At 38.7% G+C, this 17,755-nt stretch overlaps 1 protein-coding gene across 3 annotated transcripts in view; it reads right to left on the bottom strand.

The window, feature by feature from the left end:
* Positions 1 to 16,755, bottom strand: part of Intu (inturned planar cell polarity protein) — a 101,153-nt gene extending 84,398 nt beyond the window's left edge. For 2 of the 3 annotated variants that reach the window (XM_074041146.1, XM_020156180.2), the window contains exons 1-2: positions 16,525 to 16,755; positions 2,009 to 2,547 (exon numbers count right to left, since the gene is read on the bottom strand). In XM_074041146.1, the coding sequence (XP_073897247.1) occupies positions 2,009 to 2,547; positions 16,525 to 16,673 (688 nt within the window). In that variant the 5' untranslated portion in view covers positions 16,674 to 16,755. Of the gene's footprint in view, positions 1 to 2,008; positions 2,548 to 16,204; positions 16,485 to 16,524 lie in introns of those variants that run through there. The other variant, XM_074041147.1, reaches the window with a different exon arrangement.
* Positions 16,756 to 17,755: the final 1,000 nt, after the last annotated feature.

Raw genomic sequence — 17,755 nt, 5'->3', positions numbered from 1 at the left:
TTTTGTTGTGAGGATGAGTCACACAGACAAATTTCTCTTTCTTAGAGGAAAATATTGATATTGTCCTTGGCACATAGAAGGTATTCAATATGCTTGCTGAATAAATAAATGGCGTTTACTTGGATTGTTATTTGGTCATTATGGACATTCACAGCTGATCATGTACTTTAACATTTAGAGGAAACCATAGGCTTCTTTGGGACTTCCATGTTTGTGAGGAGGCATGCTAACAAAGGCCATGAAGATCAGAGCTCTTAAAAGATAAAGAACTTCACTCATGGTAGAAGGTTTCTCCCTCCTTATGATTCAGTTTCTTTGCTCTATGCTAGGTTTCAAGAGAAGAGAACTATAGAGATTCACCAATAATTCAGTCCAAATAGCCATTCAAAGCAAAGGCTCCAGCCAACTAGGAAGGGATACATTAGCTAGCATTTCCCACCATGTGGGATTCTGAAGGTATGGTGTCCAGTAAACCAGGCAGGATTTCATAAATAGGAATACTGGTCTTGTTTAGAACTAAAAAAGCCTCAGAGATATTCTAGTTCAATCCCATCATTTAACAAGAAAGAAAGTTGAGGACCAAGCAAATGCAAATCCTATTCTAGTTATCTAATGCTCCACAACGTCCAAAAATCTACCAGCTCAAAACAACAACCATAATCTCTCCTGCCTCTGGCTCAGCTGAGGTTCTCCCTGGGGTTCCTCACAGTTATAGCCAGATGGTGGTTAGGGCTGGACTCATTTTGAAGGCTTCTTTACTCATGTCTGCTGAGTGGATAACTGTCCTCACAAAATGGGTGACTGGGTTCCAAGAACAAGTATCCCCAGAAGAACCAGGCAGAAGCAGGATTACTTTTATGATCTGACCTTTTAAGTCACACAGCATCACTTAACCTGCAGTCACAGGCCCACCCAGAACAAGCACACAGACATGACTCTCCATGAGAGAGTATCAACATCACATGAAAAGGGAACAATGTGGAAATCATTTTGGAACATGCACCTTGCACAGATGCAATGATTCCTACATGATTCTCCAGGACTCTCCTTGTAAAGTACTATTGTTTATCCCACTGTGAGAGACTGTCTGCCTATTTGTGATCTTCCTCTTAATATGAGCTCCTTTACAGAAGCATTCAGATCACTAGCGTAGTCCTTGTATTCCTAACACTCAGTAGATGCTTAAAATAATTTTTACTTGTTTAATCAATGAAGAACTGAAACTGAGACTTCAAGTCAAACTATGTAAAAATATTTCTAAAGTACCTACGAGTTCCTCTATCTAAACCTCTTAAGCTGGGTCAACCTAAATGACTGTCCACTTTTAAAACAGTTAAAAGTTTTAAATTTCATTAATAATATATTCTCAAATTTGATCAGTTTATCTTTATATTGCTCATTACTAACTCAAACATTATATATAATGGTTTAAAATTTATCATCAATACAAAATGCTCATTTTAACATATGCATAAACTAACTTGTGGATTTACTTTGTTCCTCAAGATTAGTGGGGTATTTTATGACAAGCACCCTTGAAAGGAAAGGAAATTTATGCATAACACTACAGTTCTAACTGTGCCAGATGAAACAGTTTAAAACCACTCCAAGAACTTAGTGTACTCTAGTGCAAACGTATAATTTTAAAGTATTTTTATTCATAGAGTTATATATTTTTTATCATATTATCGGAAAGAGCCACTCGAGCCTAAATTATCACTGTGTAATCAACTTATTTTCTTTTTCTTGTCAGTAAATATAACCAAGATGAAATAAAATTGTACAATTCAAAAACTGAAAATTAGTTAAGCTACTCCCTGTCCTGAAGGCACACATGTATTCAAACCACTAAAGTACTATTTTAAGAATACTGTGCTTTGTGGTACACCATTTGCAGCAATTTCAGTACTATACCAAATATTAATCAATCCTCAGTCTGTGGTGACAAAACACCATCGTTAGTCATGAATCTCTGCAAACAAAGCTAATGTTCACCAGCAACACTTACCAATTAATATCTGGCCACTCTTCATGGCAGACCCTCCAGGCAACAGGCCATGCACCACGAGCCTCTCTCCATCTCCATGCTTTCCAGTTCTTCTCCAGCTCCGCTTTGTCTGATGGATAATCCCAACCAGTACTTCCAGAAGTCTGAGCTGCTCCTTGGCTTTGGTGACAGTTAACTTTTTGGGGTTTACGTAAACATTCACTTCTTTGTACCGCTGTTGGACAATGACTCCTGTCCTTGGATTGGATTGGTGCTTTAGAATGGATACTGGCCCATTATCATTGCTATTTTTCTTATTGTAGTGCTTGGGTAAAAGTCTTTTACTTTTTAAAATTTTAGTAAACCGCTTGAGTTTGGGTTCACACTTTTTTCTTTCTTTATAATCGTCCTCTTTAATGATAATCTCATTTTCACTGAACCTGACACGGTTCACAGTCGGTGTCTCAGGAAAAAGGCTTTCTTCTTCATCCTCACTCAATTCCAAATAAAACAGCTCTCCATTTTTTTGCACACTGTCCAGCCATTCAGGCTCTAGATCACTGTGAGAAAGAAAAAAAGATAATCTGAATAGCAGTCAATGTAAGAAAAATGGTTCTACTTCCCATGAGGGGTGAGGATGGCCACTGGGGATAAAGTGGCAGGAAAGGGTGAAAATTCTCTGATTCTTTCATGTTCTCCTTGTTATTTCTAACTTATTGTGAGCACATTATTTCTTGTAGAATGCTTGAAGAATGGAGGAGAGGGAAACAAGCATAGTGATAGAAAAGAAAAATTTTTTTTAAAAAAGTAAGTCCTTTTCTATAAACTTTGAGGACTGTTTTTTAAACAAAATTAATTCAGCTGCTGTCCCTTAAGACAATTTCACTGAATGAATAATAATAATGATAATTTACACTACCACTAATTATGTAATTATATTCACAGAAGCAAGCCATCTGGAAATTGTATATTTATACATCCTATTTGCATAGAAACTGTTCAGCATGGCTGTCAGGTTAAAATGAAAGGTAAAGCTTACCTGTATTTATAAACCTTGTTTATATAAAATTGTCAAAAGAAGAAACATTCATCTTGCCGTGAACTAAAATCATTGCTAAAACAACCAGTTTATAACACAGCTAATAATGATCACTTCTATAGCCTATAATTTCTGTAAAACTCCTTTTTATGAGTACTTATACCAGGAAAAGTAAAGCACATGTTACATAATTCATCATGTAATTTCAAAAAAAAACCTTTTAACTGGAAAGTAGGTCATTAAAAAAATTACTGCTATTAAAATTACAGAACAGTATTAAGAAACAAGAGTGCTCATCTTAGGGTAACACACAAACTGTACCCTGTCCAAAATTATGAGTAATTTCCCATTCAAACTGCTGTTCTTTAAAGTGATACTGGTTTCAGTGTAAAACGAACATGCAGGAAGACTGTTCAGAAGCATGAGCTGCAACATCCCAGAGTGAAAGGCCATAATTTGTACTCCAACCATTCAATCAAATAGAAGACCTTTCTGTTTTCTTTAGTGTTGTTAGCAATTCTAGTCCTTTTAACTTAAATTTTTTTCAAATGTCTCTTTCTAAACACTGTGAGAATTAGCCTCTAGAATGCCTCATTCTATCATTCATCTCTAAAACTAACTACTTCCCTGATAAATGGCTGGTCATTAATGTAGAATTTTCATATACTTATGAATTGCTTTTAAACAGATAGTACTAGCAGCCTCCTCTGTTTTGACTCCAGGAATGAGAAGAGTCAGGTAACAAAGGAAAGGGTATACTCTGAAGAGAGGAAGAGCTTTGGTAATCAGGAAAGAGTTGGCAGAGAAATCGAGGTAACAGAGCAAATTAGTAAATGGTTACAAGCCCTCTCCCTAGCTCCCAAGGAGGAGAGGGAAGCTGAAGACACAATCACAAGGCAAGCCAGAGAAGATCCTGGCAACAGACTGGCAATTCTAGCTTCAGGATAAGCCCACACCTCCTACAAAGCTTAAACCCTGGTCAGGGATTTGGTGATAGTGTCTACTCTGATGCGGAAGGCTAGCCCTGGTGAAGAAAGACATTCTGTCACTCCCCTTCTCTAACTCTCTAAGTGTTATAGCAGCACCATCTTGAGAAAGCTTGAAAATAAGGAATAGTCACCATTCAGGGAGTGGGATGCCCTGTCACAGCGTCTAGGTGAGAGAACATCACAAGAGGTGGTTGTGGAGAGGGTCTGATGTGGACCTGCAGAAAAGTTCAAACAGCAGGGAACTCTAGCAGTGAAGGGCACAGTGGTCAGGGGCCCCGCACTCCCTAGCAAGAAGTGAGTCCTAGTGCCTCAAAGTCACAGTAGAGTTTCCACAGCCTCCAAATCCCACAGAGGCAAAGTGCTGAGCAGGGCAAAAGCACTGAGACCCACGTCTAGGAACTGCACCCCAGTGTGTGTTTGCTGCCAGGTAGGTACGAGGGCCCAGAGCCCAGGCCTTCCAAATAAAGTGATTTCTACAGATTCCTCCCCCACACAGGCAGATGAACTTCTGGGTGGGGGTTTGAAAGCACTGAGACATGCCTCCAGGAACTGCATCCTGGTATGTGTTTGCTGCCAGGTGTGACTGAGGGTCCTGAGCCCAGACACTTCAATCCCATGATTTCCACAGCCCTCCATAGCTAGGCAAACTTCTGGTGGGGTCTGAAAATACTAAGACCAGCAGGCAGAGCACCTAGGTCCCTCAATTCTCTCTTTGTCAGTGCAGAAGTCAGGGTTCTGTTTGCTCCCCTAACTCTCTGATGCATTTGGGTTCACCCCTAGACTTGGATGCTTGCTGCTCCTGAGGACACAAACTTGGGGCGGGGGGCGTGGGGAGCGGTAGAACAGGTGTGAACCTGCCCAGCTCACAGGCTGTAAAGTTCCCTGTGGCTAGCACCAGCTTGAGTATAAAAAAAAGGGAAGCTCTGTAATGAAATTAGTCCAGAAGTGGACAACTGACACTTCCACAAGAGATCCCAGCTGGTTTTCCTCGATTTAATCAGAGCTGGGGATCAGGCCCAGTGTTCTGAGCATGAGGGCAAATGCTTGGCTACTGAGCAACACCCCCAGTCTAGTGGTGAGAAGCAACACCTCCACTGTTCTTCCTGGGCTTTGAGAATAGTTCAACTGAAGAAAGACTATAGGTAATTAAAGCTTTCAACCACTGACTGCCTCAGATGCCCAAATAGCAATGCAGACACACAGAAATATGAAAAAGCAAGACAGCACGGTTCCTCCAAAACTCAACTGCACAGTAATAAAGATGAACAGTGAAATGGGTGAAATCTCAATTAACTGTTTAAAATTATAGGAATTATAAGAATTTCTTAAATTATAGAAATTTAAGAAATTAAAGATTTGAATAAACACATGAATCAATTTCAAGAGCATTTAAATAAAGAGTTTAATGAAATAAAGAAGACAATGCAGAACGTGAAAGAAGAATTCAATAAAGCTATAAAAAGTCTGCAAAAATCAAATTAAAATTCTGGAAATGAAAAGCTCAAATAAGTCAAATAAAAAATGCAGTTGAAGACTCTTCAATAGACTGAATCAAACTGAAGACAGAACATCAGGACTTCAAGACAAGCTAGATGAATTAAAACATTCATACAAAGTTTTTTTTTTTTAATAACAAAATAGGAATGGAACATGCAAGACCTCTGGGGCACAATTAAAATACAAAAATCTATGAATCATGGTCATAGAAGGAGGAGAACAGAAACAAGCTAAAGTCATATTCAATAAAGTAGTACTAAACAAAAGTTTTCATACCTTGAAAGAGGAGGTCATCCAGGTACAGGAGGCTTTTAAGATTCCAACAGCCAAAACCAGAAAAGACCTTCTCAAAGGCATAGTATAGTAAAAACATCAAGCATATAGAACAATGAAAGCATGTTGAGAGTTGCAAGAGAGAAGCACCAAGTCACCTACAAAGGCAAAAACCCATCTAAATAACAGCAATTTCTCAATAGAAACTTTTAAAGGAGGGCATTGAATAATGTATTTCAAGCCCTGAAAGAAAATAACTACCATCCTAGATTACTGTATCCAGCAAAGATACTCTTCATAATTGACAGAGAAATAAAAATCTTCCATAAACAAATATGAAAGCAACTGATGAATAGTAAAGCAGAGCTGCAGAAGGTACGTGAAGGAATCCTACACAGAGAAGAGGAAAAGAAATACAACCATGAAGTATGATGTATGCAGAAGAAAAAATATTGTAGACAAGATTTCAGTAAGTAAGGAGTAGGGAAGAATATATATACAGAGAGAGAGAGAGAGAGAGAGAGAAAGTCTCCACAAATACCAGAAAATTGAAATAACTTCCTGTATTTTATCAGAACACAATAGAATAACTAACCTACAGAAAATATTCAAACACTTGGAGACTGAACAATTCACTTTTGAATGATCAGTAGGTCATAGAAGAAATAAAGGGAGCAACAAAAAAATTCCTAGAATCAAATCAAAGTGAAAACACAACTTACTAAAACCTTTGAGATACAGGAAATGCACTGCTAATAAGCAAGTTTATGGCTATAAGTGCCTACATTAAAAATTCACAGAGATCTCAAATAAACTAGTGATGTACCCCAAGCTCTTAGAAAAATAAGAACAAGCCAAACCCAAAAGCAGCAGACAGAAATAATAAAGACCAGGGTAGAAATTAATGAAATGGAGACTAAAAGGACAATACAAAGAATCAACGAAAGAAAAAGTTGGTAAGTTGGTTCTTTGAAAAGATAAACAAGATTGACAAAACGTAACTCAACTAACCAAAAGAAAGAGGAAGAAAGGGCAGGTGTGGTAGCACATGCTTGTGATCCCAGGTACTCAGGAGAAGGGAGATTGAGAGGATAGTAGTTCAAGGCCACACCAGGCAAAAAAGTTAGCAAGACCCCCATCTTCACCAACAAGCCAGGCATTGTGGCATGTGACTGCAATGGCAGCTAATGGGAGGCACAGGTAGGAGGATCACAGTCTGAGGCTAGCCCCAGGCAAAAACAAATACTTTACCCCAAAATTACTAAAGCAAAGGCACTCAAGTGGTAAAGTATATGTGTTGCAATCACAGGCCCTGCATTCAAACCCCAGAAAAAGAAAACCCCAAAAGAAGAAAAGAAAAAACAAAAGAAAAGAAAGAGGGAGAAGACCCAAATTAATAAAACCAGAGGTGAGAACAGGGTTGTTGCAACAAGTATCAATGGAATTCAGAGGCTTGTTAGGGAACACTTTGAAAACTGGTATTTTAATAAACTGGAAAACTTGGAAGAAATGGATACATTTCTAGATGCATGTGACAAACTTAAATTGAACCAAGAGGATATAAACCACCTAAAGAGGTCTATAATAAGAAGCAGCAATAAAGAGTCTCCCAAGAAAGAAAAGCCCAGAACTGAAGAGACTCACTGCTGAATCCTCCCAGACCTTTAAGGAAGAACTAACACCAATGCTCCTCACACTACTGTATAAAATAGAAAGGGAAGGAAGGCTACAAACTCTATGAAGCCTATATTACCCTGACACCAGATAAGGACATGACAAAAAAAAATTATAGACCAATTTCCTTGATGAACACAGATGCAAAAAATTCTCAATAAAAAATCTGCAAACCAAATTCAGCAACACAGTAAAAAGATCATATGCTATGATTAAGTTGGCTTCATTCCTGGGATGCGAGGATGGTTCAACACACAAATCAATAAACATAATACAGTACATAAACAGAATAAAAGACCCAATAAATGCAGGAAAAAATCTTCGACAAAATGCAACATCTTTTCATGATAGAAGCCGTGAAGAAACTAGGAACAGAAGAAAGTACCTCAAGATAATAAAGGGTAGGATAGGAACAGTAGCTTACACCAGTAATTCCAGCTATTTGGGAGGGAAAGATGAGGAGGATTGTTGTATGAGGCTAGCCCAAGCAAAATGTTAGTGAGACCCCCATCTTAATAAATAAGCCAGGACTAGCAGACATAAGTAGGGAGGATTGCAGTCCTGGGCCACCCTGGGCCAAAACATGAGACCCCACCTGGAAAATAACTAAAGCAAAAAATAAATACATAAATAAAAGGAAGGAAATAAGGGAAGAAAGGGAGGGAGGGAAAGGAGGGATGGAGGCTGTATATGACAAACCTATAGCCAACTAAACAGAGAAACAGAAGACATTTACTTCTTTCTCTTGCCATATTGCTCAGGCTTAGAATTCAAGCACAGGGCTGACAAGAGTGGCTCGAGCTGTAGAGTGCCTGCATACCAAGCATAAGGCCCTAGTTCAGCCTCCAGTAATGCCCCCTCCCAAAAAAAAAGAATTCGAGCACTACATTGAGTAATAGTGGAGAAAGTGGACACCCTTGTCTCATTCCTTACTTTAAGAAATGTTTTCTGTTTGTCTGTTTAGGAAGGGAAGAAGTCAAATTATCCCTATTTTCAGATAATAGGATCCTATACTTAAAAGATTCACCTACCATTGCAGGTACTTGGTACTATTTGTCACAGATCATTAACAATAGCTTAGTTGTTTGAACCACACCTATCTGTACTCACAGAATCAGGATTAAATAACTGCAGTTTTGCTCTAAAGAGCCTAAATAACTGTATATCCATCAAAAGCACTTAGGTAACAAATGTTTTGTAATTTTGACTAGAACAGTGTAAATACCACAATTGCTGTAGTTTGCATATAAAGTGTCCCCCAACAGGCTCATGTGTTGAAGTCTTGGTCTCCAACTGGAGGTGTTCTGGAGAGGTGATTAGATTATGAGGATGCTAACCTCATCAATGGATAGTCCACTGATGAGTTCACAGCTGCATGGGCTATTAGGAGTTGGGGCCTAGTCAGTCTGTGTCTCTCTGTTCTTCCTCCTTCTTCCCTCTTCCTCTGTCTTTTTGTTTTCCTCTCTTCTCCCCTTTTCAGTTGTCCTGAGTTGAGCAGCCTTCCTGCCACACCCTTCAGTCATTCTGTAATGCACTGCCTCTCCACAGGCCCAGAAACACAGAGCCAAATGACCATGGACCAAAACCTCTGAAACCATGAGCCAAACTAAATTCTTCCTCCCTTCTGTTGTTTATGTGAGGTATTTTGTCACAGCAATGAAAAGCTGACACATACATTAATAAATTATTAAGATATGTTTCCACATGCTAAAACATTTTAATCTCTACAACTTGAATATGAATTTTTGGTTATGAATCAAAGATCCATACCATGCAGGTGGAGAAATGGCATTCAATTGTCAAGCAAATAAATAGTATCAGGGTCTGGTAAATGCTAGAATTACAATGATGCAAGTACCAGTTTCTGCCTTTGTTTAGTGGAGAAGAGAAACTGAGAAAGAATCCATGACAACACAGGTTGTAAGTACAAGATAGAGACATAAAAGGATAGCAGGTAAAGGAGTGAGTTAGGGAGTGGACAAGAGAGAAAGCCCAAATGGAAGCAACACAAAAGCAAAGGTCTGAGGGACAGTCTCCAAGGCCTCTGTGGAAAAATACTGGCAATGTACAGTGGTTAGAGAAATGTGGGAGGTGGAGAATGACAGAAGTGGTCTGGCCTGGAATGTGCACACACCAAGGGGTTTTGGATTTTGTAGTGTAGATATGAAGGCATCAATGAAGAGTTTTAAGCAGAGGGTACAATGTCAGATATTCCTGGGCAGACTCATTTTGGCAAGTTAAATGGAAGGTGGGTTTGAGATGTATACAACCTAAGGCAAGAGACTGGTCAGGTCCTTCAGTAGACAAGGCAAACATGACATGAAGGCAACAGAAGAGATGAAAATTAGGAAACGTCTGAGAAATGTCTGAAAATCTCCAGGACTCTGAGAGTGACTAGGTGAGAAGAGGACAGAGAAGGAGGGATTAACATGGACCAGATTTCTAGTGGGTAACTATACTTTCACACACGTTCACAGGATCATTTTACATAAATGGGTGCATAATTATCACAGTTGTTTTCCCATCCCTCTCATTGACAAATAATGCTAAAACTCCATGTTTTCATAATCATATAAAAACATATATAGCTGGGAACCAGTGGCTCATATCTGTAATCCTAGCTACCCAAGAGGCAGAGATCAGGAGGATCATGGTTTGAAGCAGCCCGGGCAAATAGTTTGTGAGACCCTATCTTGAAAAACACTTCACAAAAAAGGGCTAGTGGAGTGGCTCAAGGTAAAGGCCCTGAGTTCAAGCCCCAGTACTGGGGGGAAAAAAAAAAAAATATATATATATATATGCTTATATAAAAGTATATATTTATCTCTGTAATTTCTCACTTAACAATACAGTTTAGAAATCCCTATGAAGCATAATATTCCCTATAAAGCCAGAGCACATTCGATCATTTACCTACTGGTAAGTTCTTGGTTCAGTTTTCATTTTCGTTTTTCTTGACAAAATTACAGTATCCATTCTTATAGGCATGTGTATATATATAGGTCTTTACCCAAAAGATTATACCAATTCATATTTTCACCAGCAATGTATGAGAGCCATTTCTTAATGTCTAGATTCAATTTAGCTGAGCATGGTGGTACGTGTCTGTTATCCCAGCACTGGAAAAGTAGAGGCAGGAGGATTGTGAGTTCGAGGCTATCCTGGGCTATATAGTCAGACTCTATTTCAAAACACCAAAATCAAACCAAACCAAACTTCACTTTAAGAAGTGGACAAATGAGAAAGGAGGGAGGATGGAGGGAGAGAAAGAGGGAGGGAGGGGGAAAATTAAAAAGACAAGAGAGATAAAAATACAGACAGGGAAATATAATAAAAGACCCCCACATAGGGAGGCAACATGTAGAGTAAAAAGAAAATGAACTGAGAAATCACAAAAAGCTGAGCTCAAATTCTGTTCTACTGAACTTTAAACTTTCTAAAATTTATTCATTCTTCATAGATTCTAAGCTTTAGTTTCCCTCTTCTCAAAATCACAGAATAGCTAAGCTACCTCCCAGGGAAGTTTATCAAATAAAAATGTTGTGTCTGGCATGGTAATTGCCACATCAATGTCAGTTCCCTTCCTCTTGCCCACAGAGACAAAAAGGCAGAGAAACTTATACCTTTATGAGGTATAGCTGTCATGTTCCTGCATTTTTCTAATCCTTGGCATTAAATGGAGATGTATCCAATGACCTCAGTTTGCCAGGTTCCAGGCTAAAGGCTGATGGCACAAGCAGCAAAATGAAGGATCTTTAAAGCCCCTACAGTTCAATATTCCTGGAGGGTTCTTTATTCCCACTCCAGAAGATTCCTGGTTGGGCAGGCATCAAAAGCATGCCTGATTGGTGTAAGGAAGTTTAATATAAGGACTGCTTTTCCAAAGTAGTCTTCCAGTTCTGCTTGAAGGAACTGGATATATTAAAATCACCACCTATGAAGACGCCACTTTTCATTGTGACCATTCACTAATAACAAAAATAGAGAAAGTGATAAATGTAGATTCAGTAATCCCCAAGAAATGAGAATTTGGCCCCTTCTCCCCTTGACTGTGGACTTAGTGACTGGCTCCCATAAAATAGAGTTAGAAAGCAGGAAATAGTGACTTTAAAGTAAAGAGATGGCAGGCACTGCCTTGACCAAATGAATAAGGCTATGAAACTGAGGGAAGGACTGAGAAGTTGTCACAGCTCAGAGGAGACTAAGGAGACATGAAGACTAAAGGCAATAATATATCCTGAGTTGAATACTGGATCAGAAAAAGAATATTAATGGAAAAGTGGTAAAATCTAAATAAAGTTTGGAGTTTAGTTAATAGTGCTGGTCAATGTTAATTTGTTAATTAATATAAATCTGAACTTACTCCAAAATTTAACAATTATTTAAAAACAAAAGGAACTTAATCCAGCCATTTAAATTATGATTTTTATAATGCCTGGGTTACATTAATCAGCACTAACATAAATACTCTTTCATCATCGTCTGAGACTTTACGGTGTATACTGCAAAGTTCTCATTGAGTAAATGTCTTTCATTTTTCTTTCCATGTAAGTCTAATTTTGTTTACTCTGCTTTGCTTTAGGTAAAGATAACTGTAGGTTTATAGCCTGCTTGCAAATTCTGGGGACACTTTAATTCATTTCAAGGCCTTCAGTGATATCCTTCTTACCAAAGAGACTTGCTAATTGCAAATAAGCAAATTCACTTACATAAGTTGTAACATAAGTATATTAAAGGAAAGAAAATTCAGCTAATGGCAATAAGCTAATTAAGTTTCTTAATTCCTAATGTATTCAAAAATTCTAAATGGGTACTACATTTTTTTTCTCTCCCTAGAAGTCTTACTTTGCATTAATGCCATCATTTTTGAACTAGTATGGCAATTTCCTTAAAACCACAAGGAAAGAGCTATAAAACAGCCAACGTGGACATATTTCTCTACTTAAGCGAAACAGAAATTTGTACTACTCCATTACATTATGCTATTTTTTTAAGGGGCAAAATACAACTCACTTCATCGAAGTAGCCGAGGCATGTAGCACGTGATGCTAACAGGTACAGAAGCACAATTCCAGGGGCAGAGGAAAACCACACACAATAAACATAAAACAATGTGAGAAATTCAAATGGATTCTGATATTCATTCAGTGAGTAACAGACTGCCTATGCTTTTTTGTACTCTGTCTACCAGTAATATCTAATTTTCACCCCAAAAGTCTTCTGTTTTCTAAAAGAAAACCATGAATGTTAGTGCTTCAAATCGATACTGGATACTGTCGCAGCTTGAGGGGTGGAGAACCTCAGATGGGCTGACGCTCTTCTAGCCACATTCACCATCAGAACAACCATGAAGCATGTGAGAGAGGGCAAAGCAATGAGTTGATGAATACATGCATGTATTCACTGCATGTAATAAATTTCTACATCAGAACACATCTCCACCTGAAGCATCCTATTAATGACCCTATAGCACATGTCCCACTTTCAACCCCCTCAGGTAAACAGGCATACATACACATCACTAATTAGGGGTACGATCTTGACAGAATACAAAGAATAGACTAGCAAAACATCTTGTGGTAAGGCTCTACGTTATTTATTTTTAGGATGGCATCTCCCTATGTACTCCAGGCTAAGCTGGAACTCACAGTCCTCCTGCCTCAATCACCTAAGCAGCTGGGATTTAAGGTGTGCCACTGCACTTGGCTTTACTGTATTTTTAAAGATGTCAGATGGGACCAAGAACTAAATTCAAGTCTTAAAACAAATAAAACTGATATAAAAGGATATAGGATGGAAAAATCAAGTCTAAGAGGATCTAGGAGAAGGTGGCACTTCAATGAGTCTGACAAGTGGAGGCAGAAAGAAAAGGGGTTCACATACACAGAACAATATACATAAGATGCAGGTGCAGAAGCACATGGTCAGTCTGAGAACAGGTGGGCATTTCCACGTGGCTTAAAAGAGGAGGATAGCAAAGACGAGATTGGAAAAACTTCAAAAGTCACCCTCAGGAATCGGAACTTGTTTGAAGGCCATCGCACTTTTGAATAGATTAGAAGAATGACTTAGATCTGTGTTTGAGAAAGAGAACTGGCAGCTGTATGGAAGACACATCAGAAATAGAAATTAAAGACAAGACATTCAGATCCATTAGGTTACTATAGAGGAGTATGTGAGACAGGAAAGAGGCAACCCTTTAACCAAGGAAGTGCCTGTGAGAGTGGAGAGGGAGGAATGAGGGGTAGATACAGAAAGAGGTCAACAGGACTGGAGGAAACATAGTAATCTGCAGACATGAGTAAGAGATAGTGATGTCAGTAAATGAGGTGGGCAACCTTAGAAGATGGTTAATTTTCTTCAAACATGCTAAGGTGCAAGTGGAGAGAGGTGGTAGCAGGGAATTACCAATTTTCATCATAAACCTAGTTACTGTTTGATTTTTTGAATCTATGTAATTTGATAAAAGAAAATTTTAATTAAAAGGAAAAAGAAGTCAGGGTTCAGATCAAGAGAGGATAAATGGAAATATTATCCTAAATTGGATGTTAATAGTATGGCATTGTGAATTTGAATGAAATATTTTGGTTGTACAAGGCATACATTTCTATGTTAAAATCCAAGAAAAGGAAAAATGTTGGTATATATAAACTATGGAATCCTACTCATAAAAAAATGAAGAAGTCAATGATTGCTACAGGCAACATGAATGATCTCAAAATAATTACGCTGAGTAAAAGAAGCCACACCAAAAAATAGAGTCTGTACTATGTGACTCCATTTTTACAAAACTCTAATAAATACAAATTCACAGAAAGTGACATAGGCAAGTGGTTGTAAGCAATGACAAGCATATGCAGTCTTATAGAGGCATGGGGAAACTTTCAGATGAAATAACTATGTTCATTATCTTGACAGATATATATACATCAAAATAGTAAATTGTGTACTTTAAATATGTGCCTTTTTCTCTGTCAAGTATTCTTTAAGAGCTGTTAAAAATCACATAAAAATTAAAGATATTTTCTTTCTTCTCTATGAATCCTCTTCTAGGTAAAAATTCCTCAGATTTATTTTCAGCTACAATCTCTTTAACAATTATTCCTCTTTCTGCCCATTAGCCAAAAATTTAAAACTAACACGCCAATGACAGAAAATTCTATTTAACAAATTACATATACAACTCATAAAATTGTCAACTTCTGGCCAACATGAACTTACCAATGTTGCTTCAATGAATTAGTAACTAAAGACCAAAGCAAAGAAGTTTGCCAAATAGATGCATGATTTCCACTATCACAATACTGAGACTATTCAATGGTTCCCTCTATTCAACCCACTCACAGTATTCCTCTGACACCTTCCCAGGGGTATGTGCATGTGCCAGGGTAAGATATACTGCAGCAATCTAAAATCTTCCTCTCCTGTAAGAAGAAGAACCTATTAAAAGAACTACCACATGCAGCTCAAACAGGCCTACAGTTACAAAGCAGGTATAAAACAATAACTTCCAAAAAAGAAACCATATAATTAACTAGAACCTTGAAATTTCAGGATACTTTATGTGAATCAATATGCAGCATAACTTCCTTGTAAGATTCATGAAGATCAAAGATGATAGGTAATATCTGTCTCTCTGCTTTGATGTGAAAGATTAAGGTTCACATCCCTATACCTCAGATCAAAGAGAGGCACTGCCCAAGGTAGGAAGGCCACCATTTGCACTGGTGAGCATAGCTTAAGAAGGTAAGTACCAAATACCTTAAGGGAGGCGTAGCAAGTGCAAGGGCCTGAGTTCAAACCCCAGTAACACCAAAAAGGGAGGGGGGAGGACAGGAACAAGACATTTTTATGTCTGTAGGACTCATAGCCCAGCATAACATTTTACAATAGGGATTTACTGTGCTTTTATTGTTAAGATAAAGACACTAAAACATTTGTAGAGATTAGTGATGTAGAAAACTTAATGATTTTTTAAAAACTAAAATATATTACATAGATACGTGCATCTGATAATGAAATACTTAGAAGTTCCTCTATCACAAGGTCCTCAGTGCTCATTTCTAGGAAATAGAGTTAGCTCACTTATTGTCATTCCACCAAATGCAGGGTACCCCTTTAGAAATCAGATGTCTTGAAAATCTACACTGACAAAACTCAGCTGTGTGACCACAGGCAAATTACAGATGTATGACTAACATGTGGAGGTACCAAGAGTCTGAGTCTCATAATGCCTGTCTTCCCATACCAAAATCAAATAAGGTTTCATGTAATCTATGCTTACTTCTAGCAACTTGATAACTGTGAATTTTTAAATTAGTTTTAAAGTGGCCACAGCAAAAAACAAAAAAATTACATTCTTCAGTGTGTTCAAACCTTCAAGAATACAACCTATAAGCTTCGAGAATATATTAAGTAGATTTCTCCTCACTTTTAAAAACAGTGATACAAATGTTTTACATAGTGACGGGTGGAAATAATTTAGGGGTAACTTTTACTCCTAAACGTACATTAAGTATTAACTGTTACTCCTAATTACATAAAATATCATCCTAAAAGTATATATATAGCGATCCGTTATCCTGTTGCTTGATGTTTTGGAACCCAAATCTTTTCATTGTTATTCATTTCAAGATACCACTAATTGATTTTCTCGAAAAGTTTTTAATCCTTGGCTATTTGGGATATTAGTAAAGAGAATTATGACGTAAAATTGGAAACCATGGGGAATGCATAGGAAAATACCGCAGAAATATCCTGAAATGCAGCGAGGCTGCCCTTGATGGTGAGGCTGCGAGTGGACCTTCTTTCTGCTGCACATGTCCATCCATTTCCATAACAGGAAACAGCCTCCATAATTTAAACAATTCCTTACAGAATGTGTGTGTGGTCTCTCCACTCTAAACACTTAGAGGTTCAGTCAGTCATGGTGCCGACACGCAAGACGACCACAGGAGCGACCCACCCCCCTGCGGCGGCGGCAGCTCGCACCCGGACCCCAAGCCCCAAGGAGCCCCTGCCTCGCGCACAGCGGACGCGCTGGCTGTGCTTGGCGGGAACCTTACGCCGAGTCCAAGTCGCTGCTAGCCGAGCTGCAGGAGCCCCAGTCGCTGGCCTCTTCGGAATCACAACCCCCATCTTCCTCTTGTGAGGAGGGATCTCCAGGGAGCTCGGCCGGTCCCTCATGTGGGTCGCACGAAACTGGAGACGCCATCCTTGGGGATGCAGAGGCCACGGGCAGAGGAGTTCAAATCTAGCTGTTCCTTTTCGTAGGGGCCGCCATGTTGCCTCCACCGGCCGCGGCTCGGGGCACGTGACCGCCGGTGCTTCGCTGCCATTGGTGGCAGCTCGGGTTACCCGGGAGACGGAGAAGCGTCCGACAGAACGTGAGCAGAAATTTACAGGAGGGCGCCTGGGTGGGCGCTGAAAAGTCCCTGCTTATTCCCCCGAGACTCTGGCGTTTGAGCAGCCTAAGTTATTACTGCAGGGGAGAACCACTGCTTTCCTCCCCGTTTTTCTTCCAGTGCTGGGCGTCTTCCATTTGCACCGACAGAGCCTTAGCAGTGCTCGGCTCGGGCTTCCCTTTGAGGTAAAAAAGCTACCTTCCTTTAGGGCCTCTGTATTTACGCAAGGAAAGTCGCACCTCTAGGTGTTAATGTAAGCACACTCGATTGTTTCCCATATATTTACAGCATTTGCTAACACTTTTACAGTTCTCCCAGGGAGACCATTACTGTTGGCCATGCTAAGTATTTCACATACAATGAAGTAAATATTTCTCTATATTAAGATAATGAAACTGAGGTTTAGAGAGGTAATACATCTTGTTAACGGTTACCTGGCCAGCAGTCAACAAAGCCAACCAAGAAGTGAACCTAAGTTACTACTCTACATTAAATTTTCTCCCCAGATCTGTGGGGAAAGACTACATATACTCTTTTATTGTATAATTTATTTTAAATGTATATCTTTCATAATATCACAATTACATAGGAAATGCATTATATCATCACAAGAGGTAGGGTAAGTACAGTACCTTATACAGTAAGTATAGGATATTTTGAGAGAAACCACATTTACATGTTTTTACAAATATATTATATTCTTTTATTGTTTTATATCACATACTGCACCTAATTAACAAATTAAACTTTATCATTGGTATATATGAATAGGAAAACACATAGTATATATAGATTGAGCATCCCTAATCCCTAAATCCAAAGTGCTCCAAAACCTGTAATTTTCTGAGCACTGACAGGACACAAGTGGAAAATTCCACACCTGATCTCATAA

This window comes from Castor canadensis, chromosome 9 (genome assembly GCF_047511655.1).
Source record: "Castor canadensis chromosome 9, mCasCan1.hap1v2, whole genome shotgun sequence".
Classification (NCBI taxonomy): domain Eukaryota; kingdom Metazoa; phylum Chordata; class Mammalia; order Rodentia; family Castoridae; genus Castor; species Castor canadensis.
This window is presented reverse-complemented; position numbering and strand designations above follow the sequence as displayed.